Below are 10,499 nucleotides of genomic sequence, written 5' to 3'. Positions count from 1 at the left end.
TTGACCTTTGATCACAGAAACACTTGACCTTTGATCAAAGATACATTTGACCTTTGATCGTAGATACACTTGACCTTTGATCAAAGATACATTTGACCTTTGATCACAGAAACACTTGATCTTTGATCAAAGATACATTTGACCTTTGATCGTAGATACACTTGACCTTTGTTCACAGAAACATTTGACCTTTGATCACAGAAAAACTTGACCTTTGGTCAAAGATACATTTGACCTTTGATCGTAGATACACTTGACCTTTGATCAAAGATACATCTTACCTTTGATCGTAGATACACTTGACCTTTGATTAAAGATACACTTGAACTTTGTTCAAAGATATATTTGACCTTTGATCACAGAAACACTTGACCTTCGATCATACATACACTTGACCTTTGATCAAAGATACACTTGACCTTTGATCAAAAATACACTTGACCTTTGATCAAAGATACATTTGACCTTTGATCAAAGATACAGTTGACCTTTGATCACAGAAACACTTGACCTTTGATCACAGAAACACTTGACCTTCGATCATACATACACTTGACCTTTGATCAAAGATACACTTGACCTTTGATCAAAAATACACTTGACCTTTGATCAAAGATACATTTGAACTTTGATCATATATACAATTGACCTTTGAGATACACTTGGCCTTTGATCACAGATACATTTGACCTTTGATCAAAAATACATTTGACCTTTGGGAGGCATCTGCAGGTATGTGGACGGTGCAGAGATCCGTGGTGGTGAAGACAGAGCTGAGCCAAAAGGCAAATCTCTCTGTGCATAAATGTGTTTGATTGTGTGTGTGCACATAAGTGTGTGTGTTTGTGTTGTGTACATAAATGTGTGTGTATGTGTTAATGTGTGTGTGTGATTTTTGAACCACTCTGTTTACTAGTCCATCTACGTCTCCTCACTCATGGTCACGAGCCGAGGGTAGAGGCCGAAGGTCACGTACCTTTTTGTTTCCAAGCTGGTTTCACGTGTGAGACGCACAACTAACAACACAACAGTGAACGTAAAGATGACTTTATTATCATTTTCAAATCTTTAGAAAAGCTCAATTCTGTCTTATTTCTTCTCAGGTAAGTTACGTTTGTGCATCAAATCATCAGAGTTCACGTCGACCTTCAGATCTTACAAATCGTTGTTCATCTGATGAGTGACACGAACAGGTCAAAGGTCACGAGTCAGACCTCCACGACATGCTGAGGGTCACAGACGACTGCGGCGTCCTCGTCGTGCTCACAGTTGTGCGTCCCCACACCTGCGTGTCCACACTCCAGCAGGCTGGACTCGGTCCCGGCACACCGGACGTCGTCCAGCAGGATCGGCAGGTGTCCTCCGTCTCCGAACTGTGCCACCCTGACCGGGTCCGCGAGGGTGTCCTGGAAGCCCAGCTGTTTACAAACCACTGCTGCGTTCTGGAGACTCCACAGATCATCACACACGGTCCCCCACTGGCCGTCCACGAAGACCTCCACACGCCCACGATCCGCTGACCCCCCTGCCAGTCTCACCGACCCGCTACGATGATTGACCTTCTTTCGTCGACCTTTGCGCCTGGAATGTTTGGGCATTTGGTCGACCTCTCTTGTGGGCGAAGGGATGCTTTGGCCTGGTCTGGACTGGTGAATGTGTGTGTGTGAGTCTGCCTCGTGTGTCTCTGGGGAATCAAGTATCAGGCCTGATCAAAAAACAGAACCACAGATGAGACTTGAAGAACCAGAACCACCAGAACCATCCGAGCCATCAGTGAGATGTAGACTCACTTTCCCGTGGAACAAACTTGATCCGCTGACTTTTCACGTGGACTGGTTGAGCATCAAAGACACACTGTCCTGGTGCAGCCCGTCTGAAAGATACACTTAAATTCCAACACACTATATACACAACAAGGTCCAACAAAGACAATCATTATCTGATGAATTTATTGAATGAAGATGTTATTCTTGTTGTGTAACTAAGTTCACATATAAACTTTCCAGGTGCTTTGAAAAAGGGAACAATATAAGAGACACATTCATGCAGATGTTTGTCAAATCTACCATCTCACCTGGACGGATCCACCACTTTATAAACCACTCCTGAAGAAGACGTGGCACTGGGCACTGAGGTGGACAGGAAGTACAGCTCACCTGAGGGAAGAACCTTTCAAAATAAAAAACGATGCAGATGGAAGAGGGTTTGAGAGGGTCATGTGACCTGCTTCATCCTCAGCGAAGGAGATGATGTACGGGTGATAGTTGTTGATGAGTCGAGGGAAGGCACACGTCCGACCTCTGCCCATGCAGATCTCCTGGTATTGCCAGCGCTGAGCTCGGTCCTCCCGGAGACTCATCAGACGCCTGCGTGACCCATCAAACGTTAGATTCATTTATTATCTCACGATCTTCTCATCTTAGAACCTGGAGGAACATTTACCCACTCATGAAGTCTCCAAAGATGTACAGGCCGTTCAGATTTGGATGTTCACAGCCTCTGTAGACAAAGCCTCCAGTCACAGACTTGCCCTTGCTGTGTGGATAGGCGTAGATGGGGAGGGTGTCGCCTGAACTCAGATGTTAAGGCATCAACAGTCTTAGAAACCAAGCAGGGAAGGCTCAGGTTCGGACTGAAGGGCCCGTCGTGGACTCACCTAAGGACGTGTTGGCACAGAGCTTGTGGTCATAGCAGGAGAAGCCTTCTCTGGCCCGCCAACCATAGTTGTGACCTTTCTCAATGATGTCAATCTCTTCAAACTTGTTCTGGCCCACATCCCCACAGATGATCCGGCCTTTGCCTTCTTTAGTCCGAGGGTCCCCTCGGTCCACCGAACATCTCCACATGTTTCGAACACCGTAGGCGTAGACCTCCGGACGAGCCCCAGGTTCATGGATGAAGGGATTGTCAGCAGGAATCTTGTAAAGTGGACCTCTGTCGTTGTCGTCCACATTGATGCGAAGAACTTTTCCCAGAAGAGTTGACCTGATGGAGGAAACAGTCGGTGGATCATGAGAAGTCCAACAAACAACATTCCCTGTGAGCTTTATTTTCTTGAGTTCATTTGCATTGAAATGTGTCCCAGTAGACAAATGTTGTCAAAGAAACATCCTACTTTCATTTTTCCCTCACTTTTGAAAAAAGACCCTCCTAGATACTCCTACAACTGAGGTAGAATCTTTCTTGCAACCTGGATAACCACTGGGTACCATGGTCTTAAATTTAAAGGTGCCTCTACCCCCTGGCTGAGCCAAGAGGTTTTCTCCATTAGATCATCATCTTTCAGGAACCAAACCGCCTGCATGGACGGTCTCAGAACACTATCCCCCCTGTGCATCCCCCAGAAGATGTCTTGAGGAACACAGTTGAAACCGATGAGCAACTCTCCATCCATCTAGGAAGATCCTGCTGTTGGGCAGGGTTGAGGTGTGGGTTTAATCCCAGCAGATACTGAATCAGGTGTAAAGACATTTCATGGTCATTAGTTCTTACTTGTTCTGGGCATTCCCGAACCTTCCAAAAGGATCCCCTGCCATTCCACCGTCCCCGGTGAAAATGTACAAGAATCCATCGTCCGCAAACAGCAGTTGTCCTCCGTTGTGATTGGATGCTGGTTCATCGATCTCCAGAATGATCCTGAAGACGATAGAGCGGATCTTGTAATGGGCCCAAACCTAGCAACTGAACTCACCTCTCAGAACCGTGGTCCACCACATTCATGTCATGAGTGGAAACACGGAACTCGCTGATTCTGATTCTTTCATCGAAGCCCACCTCGACAGAATAGTAGACGTAAAGCTTCCTGTTATACTTGAACTTGGGGTGAAAGGTTATTCCGAGGAAGCCTCTCTCATCACCCTCCCATGGAGATGTCAGCACCGCCTTTGAGATGTTCAGAAATGGTCTCTCTAGTCTGGACCGGTCCGGCAAGAAAACCCACACCACACCCACTTGTTCTGCCACAAAAAAGCGGTGCGTGCCGTCGTTAGCGTGCACCATACCCAGAGGGTTCCGGAGCCCATTGGCCACCTCTTCCAGACACAGCTGCAGGCAACCATCCTCCCCGGACTGGACCTGACCCAGGCTCTGAGACAACTGCTGGTTACTGAGCAGGTGAGGGTAGCAGTAGTCTGCGTCGTTCAGCTCCAGGTACTGACAAAGGCTTTTGGCATCGTTCCTGAGTCTGCCGATGTTCTGGTCCTCCGACAGGTGAGGGATGACGGAGCTGCACCTGGACCACAGCATGGAGCAGTAGTCGGGACACAGACCTGGGATGGTGCGGACAGGAGTGCTGGGGTCCTCGGCGTCGAACAGGTGAGCAGCATAGGGTGAACATTCCTGATCAAAGAGAGAAGATCATTGTCAATATGTGAAGGTCTACGAAAAGATTTAGAAAAGTGAAAAAATTGGATGTTTTTATTTACATTTGTGGGACAATAGTGACATGAAAGATCTGAGTGTGGTTCTTGTTGCTCGTAACAGCTTAACGTGGTCAGAGCTGTGATCAAATTAAGTGTCGACGGTGAAATGAGGACTGGAAATACTTGCATTTATTAGTTTTATTACAAGAGCAAGTCCTCTATGACTGCAGAGGACACGGTGGCGGAGGCAAAACTTTTTAACAGGTTCTAGCAGGTCAACTCACCCTCACTGCAGCTTCAGAACCTGCCCCACCTTCTTGTGCCCCCCTCAGTGCCCCATCAGCTCCACACAACCGCCTCCCAGCTTCACCTCACTCCAGTTACACGATGTAATTCGTCCAGGGAAGGCTGCTGGTCCTGACAAGGTGTCTGCTCGAATGCTAAACACCTGCTGAACTAGCTGAGCCGCTCCAGCAGGTCTTCAACCTCAGTCTACGGCTGGAGAAAGTACCAACCCTGTGGAAGACTTCCTGTAAGATACAGCCGAGTGAACTGAACGATTACAGACGGTGGCACTGACTTCACAGCTGTAGAAGACACTGGAGCGACTGGTCCTCAGTCATCTCAGGCCACATGTTTAGCGCAAGACCCCCTGCAGTTTGACTACCAGCCCATGGTTGGTGTAGAAGATGCCGACGACACTGTCATTGTTGGATGCATCATTGTTGGATGCATCATTGTTGGATGCATCAGGGACAGCAGTGAGGACCAGTACAGAGTCTGATCCGTGACTTTGTGGACTTGAGTGAGAGGAACCACTTGAATAAGGAGCTGGTCTTGGACTTTGGCAGGTCCAGGAAAACAGTGTCCATCAGAGGTGACGAGGTGTTGACAACTAGAAGGACCTTGGTGTGTGTCTGGACCTGGTCCTGCAACCATGTGTCTAAGAAAGTTCAGAGTAGAACCTTCTGAGGAGGATCATTGAACATCTACAGGAAGCTCCTCTGCATGTTCTACCAGTGTGTGGTGGCCAGTGTTCTATGCTGTGGTGTGTTGAAGGGGGAATGTGTCAAGAGGAGGTCAAGGAGCTCTGTGGTTGAATCTAGACTCACTGGTGACATCACTGGACAAACTACTGTCATCATGATCATCATCCTCTGAACACCGTCATCAGTGAACACATGGAGCATCAATGCTCCTCCCATGATGCAACACTGTCATCAGTGAACACATGGAGCATCAACTCTCCTCCCATGATGCAACACTGTCATCAGTGAACACATGGAGCACCAACGCTTCTCCCATGATGCAACACTGTCATCAGTGAACACATGGAGCATCAACGCTCCTCCCATGATGCAACACTGTCATCAGTGAACACATGGAGCATCAATGCTCCTCCCATGATGCAACACTGTCATCAGGGAACACATGGAGCATCAATGCTCCTCCCATGATGCAACACTGTCATCAGTGAACACATGGACCACCAATGCTCCTCCCATGATGCAACACTGTCATCAGTGAACACATGGAGCACCAATGCTCCTCCCATGATGCAACACTGTCATCAGTGAACACATGGAGCATCAATGCTCCTCCCATGATGCAACACTGTCATCAGTGAACACATGGAGCATCAATGCTCCTCCCATGATGCAACACTGTCATCAGTGAACACATGGAGCATCAATGCTCCTCCCATGATGCAACACTGTCATCAGTGAACACATGGAGCATCAATGCTCCTCCCATGATGCAACACTGTCATCAGTGAACACATGGAGCATCAATGCTCCTCCCATGATGCAACACTGTCATCCGTGAACACATGGAGCACCAACGCTCCTCCCATGATGCAACACTGTCATCAGTGAACACATGGAGCACCAATGCTCCTCCCATGATGCAACACACATAGACTCAGGGACTCATTCATTCCTCGTGAAAGTTTAAATCATAGTTTGAGGACAGAAGTGAAAAGATGTTATTCTACGTTAATCTTTGTATCGTTTGTTTTCGTTATTTTTCGTTCTATCTTCTTCTTTATCTTTAGACTTAGATTGATGTAATATTGTTCTTTCTCTTCATAGAAACGTTTGACTTCTTTTTTTTATTTTGATAAATAGCTCAAGTGCGACCTCAAGCGTCCATCCTTGTCATTACCTGGCACAGCAGCTCCATGACAAAACCTGCGCACTTGTTGAAGTCTTGCTCCTCGAACTGCCTCATGACTTGGTAGAACCGGGTCATGAGCTGCTGGTCCTTCTCAGAGTCGCAGCAGCCGAAGTCCTTGTACATGACGCAGAAGCTCAGGTCTCTCTGGGGTCGAAACGGAGGTTTAAAGTCCAAACACTGCGGGTGCAAGTGAACCGGTGCGATCAGAACCGCACAAAAGTAGCAGAACCAGAGTCGAACCGGGACTTTCGTGGGATCCATGATGTCTCTGCAGCACATAGACATGTACACATGAATCCAGATGTCGAAGGTGCACCTGAGGACTTCCTGTGTGAACTTTGCCCTGGTTCTGATCACATGCTTTGATTTGTGACGTGGAGTCGTGACGACTGGATCTGTTCGGTCCAAATGAAACATGGAATTTATGTCATGCACGGATAGTTTATTTACAATCTTGTCGTCACGTGATTCGTCGCATGTAAATACAGTAATTATTGTATCAAAGGTGACCTGCAGGTGGAGCTGTTTCGTCTCCACACCAGGACTAATAATGTGTTAATAAACATCTATCAATACTTTAACCATTGACAGCTAAAGTGAGTTAAGATACTTCATTTATTATTATGTTATCAAGTCCCTTTTTTTCTTCTTTTTTATGAAATCACGATTCATTAGTATTATTTCATTGAATCACGGTTTATTGTTACACAGACTATCTCTTAAAATTATCTCTTTATCGCCTTTTAATGTATTTTTTTTTAACTATGTTTTGTTTTTTGATCGGTCAAGAACTTTGTGACCCTGGTCTGAGAAAGTAGCTTCACAAATACTTACTTACTTACTTACTTACTTATTTACTTATTTACTTATTTACTTATTTACTTATCTACTTACTCTGAATCGGCAGATCTGTTGTGTGGAGTCCCTCAAGGTTCTGTTCTGGGTCCTTTATTGTTTGTACTTGATTCTTCTGGTCAAATCATGATGTTTCTTCCACATGTTTGCTGATGACATCCAGCTGTTGATCAGCTGATCAGAGGCTGAACTTAGTCAATTGTTGCTAGAAATCAAACAATGAGTGAAAACACTTTGAAGCTAAATGTGGACAAAAGTCAAACTCTGGTGATTGTTGATGATAAAGTTCAGGGTTGAGTCAGTACTTGAGTGACTGATGTCAGTCTGTCAAACTGAGCCTGAGAAACCTGGGTGTTGTATTTGATAAAGACATGTCTCTTGTTCAACACTGAAGAAAACTGACCAGAAACTGTTTCCTTCAACTGAGAAAAACCTCTAAACTTAGGAAAATGTTGTCAGAACATGATCTGGATCTTATAATCCATGTGTTTGTTTCTTCTCGTCTGGACTATTGTAACAGTTTGTTTTCATGTCTTAACAAGAAGGATCGTCTCGTCTGCAGTTGATTCAGAACTCTGAGCCGCTCTAGTAGAAGAACTCACATTTCTCCTTCAAACTCTGGTTCTTAGATCTATTACTTTCTATCTATCTTATTTACATACTTACTTACTTACTTATTATTTATAAAAATAACTTTTTTTAATTGAATCATGGTTTATTATTATTATTATCGTAATTATAATTATTATTGTCGTTTTAATTTTCAATTGAACCACACTATTGTGATCAAACTTCACCAAGTAGGGTCTTGTCGCGCGAAAGTTGCTCCACATTTGGAAAGAAAAGCTACAAGTTTATCCAATAGCAACATGGACTACATTTTCAACATCCAATCAAACAGCTTCATACTGAGAAGGTGTAGTGGGCGGGGTCAACCGGTGGACCAATCAGAAGCTGCGATGTTCATACGCTCGGTGTCGCTGCAGAAATAGTTTGTGTCACTTAAAGGTAGGAGTGAACAAACAATGACTGATCTTTTAAAATAATAAATGTTGTTCATGAAAGTGTTGTGTATTTACGGTTGTGTGTTCGTCACGGTTTGTGTTGTTCAGACTAGAAGGTGTTGAAACCATCGATGATCCTTGACAGCTTAGCAACAGCTAATGTTAGCACAGCCTGCTGTGAGGATTTAACTCAACAGTGTTTACTAGTAACTAGTGACTGAACTAGTGATGAAAGACACACACGAGCCGACAAACAGCTTAACAACGTGTTGCTCTTTCATCGTAAGATTTAACAACATCTCCATGATCCAGTGCCAAGTGTTGCTAATGTCAGCCTTTCTTTCTGTATTGTTCACAAATACTGAAGAAGAAAATACACGAGAAGAATCATGTTTGTTTTCCTTTGGTCAACTAACTAGTGGTTAGTCGTGACTATTGAACACAAACGAAATGAAGTCTAGAAACTCACTACTGACCTCTTGAAACACTGGTCATGAAGTAAAGTAAGTCATTTGTATTTATATAGATCTTTCCAGACCAGGGTCACAAAGCACTTAAACAATATTCAATAAAGTACATACTTTAAAGATCAAGATAACACTGATAACACAACAGGAGTTCCAGAAAATCAAGGAAAAGCCTGAACAAATAGAAACTTCACTGAAGTATTCTGTGTTTTCCGTCTGGACCTGCAGGTCCGACTGAGTCTCACCCAACAGGACCAAGACGGTCACGTGTCCTGCAGGTTCACAGTCGCCATCATGGGCAAGAAAAGTCGAGTGAAGACCCAGAAGTTTGGATCTGGAGCCAGCACCCTGGTGTCCCCCAAAGAGATGACCAACCTGATCGCTGAGCTGCTGCAGAGTAGGTTTTGTTCTCGAGTCGTCGTGTTGTTTCTGAAGCAGGTGTTCGTTATTCAATAGTATTTATTTATTACTAACGGTTGCTCGTGGCTCGTCAGAATGCAGCAGTGCGACCCCTGCAGGCGGCAACAAAGAGTGGGAGGAATACTTGCAGATCCGAGGCCTGGTGGAGAAGATCCGTAAGAAACAGAAGGGTGAGTTCTTGAGTCTCTTCATGCTGGTACTTTCTGAGGAAACGCTCACTGAGATGCCAAAATAAATACCTGCAGGACTGTCGGTGGTGTTCGAGGGCAGCAGGGAAGAATCCTTCCAAGAACTGATGGCCTGGGCGGAGAAGAACGGAGCTCCATGCGACGCTTTCACTGTCGCTAACTTTGGCTCGGAGGGCTACGGACTCCAGGCCACACGGGACATCAAGGTGACTCTGGCTCGTCATACATGTGTCTTTACTCACGCGTGTACATGTGTGTAGGCTGAGGAGCTGTTTCTGTGGATCCCCCGAAGGATGCTCATGACGGTCGAGTCTGCCAAGGAGTCGGTTCTCGGTAAAGCAGTCATTGTGTTGTTGTTCACGTCCAGTGAAGGTCAACGTTCTTCCATCGTCTCGCAGGTTCTCTGCACAGCCAAGACCGGATCCTGCAAGCCATGGGCAACGTGACTCTGGCTCTGCACCTGCTGTGCGAGCGAGCCGACCCGTCGTCCTACTGGCGGCCGTACATCCGCAGTCTGCCTGTGGAGTACGACACGCCTCTGTACTACCTGCCCGAGGAGGTGGAGCTGCTGCTGGGTACTCAGGCGGTGCAGGACGTCTTCAGCCAGTACAAGAACACAGCACGACAATATGCGTACTTCTACAAGCTGGCCCAGGTGAGAACACAACAGTTGTGTGTGTAGTCAAGAATGTGTAGATTCGTATCACGATACAGGGTCAACTTGATACTATATAAAGTGATATATAGTAATAATAATATAAAATATATATATTATATATGCTAATATATAGCAGTAACATGTATATACGTGTAGTATTGTCCAGTACTTGACTCTGGTGTTGTGATAGTGTAGTAACAAGTATATATGTGTAGTATTGTCCAGTACTTGACTCTGGTGTTGTGATAGTGTAGTAACAAGTATATATGTGTAGTATTGTCCAGTACTTGACTCTGGTGTTGTGATAGTGTAGTAACAAGTATATATGTGTAGTATTGTCCAGTACTTGACTCTGGTGTTGTGATAGT

General features: G+C 45.3%; 2 protein-coding genes across 2 annotated transcripts in view; one reads left to right on the top strand and one right to left on the bottom strand.

Annotated features, from left to right (window-relative positions):
• Positions 1 to 1,031: 1,031 nt before the first annotated feature.
• Positions 1,032 to 6,854, bottom strand: hhipl1 (HHIP-like 1). Its single transcript, XM_087779665.1, has 9 exons — positions 6,528 to 6,854; positions 3,692 to 4,338; positions 3,493 to 3,636; positions 2,657 to 2,985; positions 2,443 to 2,569; positions 2,224 to 2,366; positions 2,075 to 2,156; positions 1,791 to 1,873; positions 1,032 to 1,705 (listed from the first exon to the last, which is right to left on the bottom strand). Exons 1-9 carry the CDS (start codon positions 6,822 to 6,824, stop codon positions 1,209 to 1,211), a joined length of 2,349 nt encoding a protein of 782 aa, XP_087635791.1. The 5' UTR covers positions 6,825 to 6,854; the 3' UTR covers positions 1,032 to 1,208.
• A 1,491-nt stretch (positions 6,855 to 8,345) lies between these two features.
• Positions 8,346 to 10,499, top strand: part of setd3 (SET domain containing 3, actin histidine methyltransferase) — a 7,952-nt gene continuing 5,798 nt past the window's right edge. Inside the window, exons 1-6 of the mRNA XM_087779981.1 lie at positions 8,346 to 8,402; positions 9,094 to 9,262; positions 9,360 to 9,455; positions 9,531 to 9,679; positions 9,734 to 9,806; positions 9,872 to 10,128. Of these exons, the coding sequence (XP_087636107.1) occupies positions 9,160 to 9,262; positions 9,360 to 9,455; positions 9,531 to 9,679; positions 9,734 to 9,806; positions 9,872 to 10,128 (678 nt within the window). The 5' untranslated portion in view covers positions 8,346 to 8,402; positions 9,094 to 9,159. The remainder of the gene's footprint in view (positions 8,403 to 9,093; positions 9,263 to 9,359; positions 9,456 to 9,530; positions 9,680 to 9,733; positions 9,807 to 9,871; positions 10,129 to 10,499) is intronic.

This window comes from Callionymus lyra, chromosome 18, assembly GCF_982586985.1.
Source record: "Callionymus lyra chromosome 18, fCalLyr1.hap1.1, whole genome shotgun sequence".
Classification (NCBI taxonomy): Eukaryota; Metazoa; Chordata; class Actinopteri; order Syngnathiformes; family Callionymidae; genus Callionymus; species Callionymus lyra.
This window is presented reverse-complemented; position numbering and strand designations above follow the sequence as displayed.

Coding starts and splice junctions, on each gene's coding strand:
- hhipl1 (XM_087779665.1), bottom strand. CDS start 6,824: ATGTCTATGTGCTGCAGAGACATCATGGATCCCACGAAAGTCCCGGTT. Junction 4,339..6,527: donor TCATGGAGCTGCTGTGCCAG/GTAATGACAAGG, acceptor CTCTTTGATCAG/GAATGTTCACCCTATGCTGC. Junction 3,637..3,691: donor GTGGACCACGGTTCTGAGAG/GTGAGTTCAGTT, acceptor TATCGTCTTCAG/GATCATTCTGGAGATCGATG.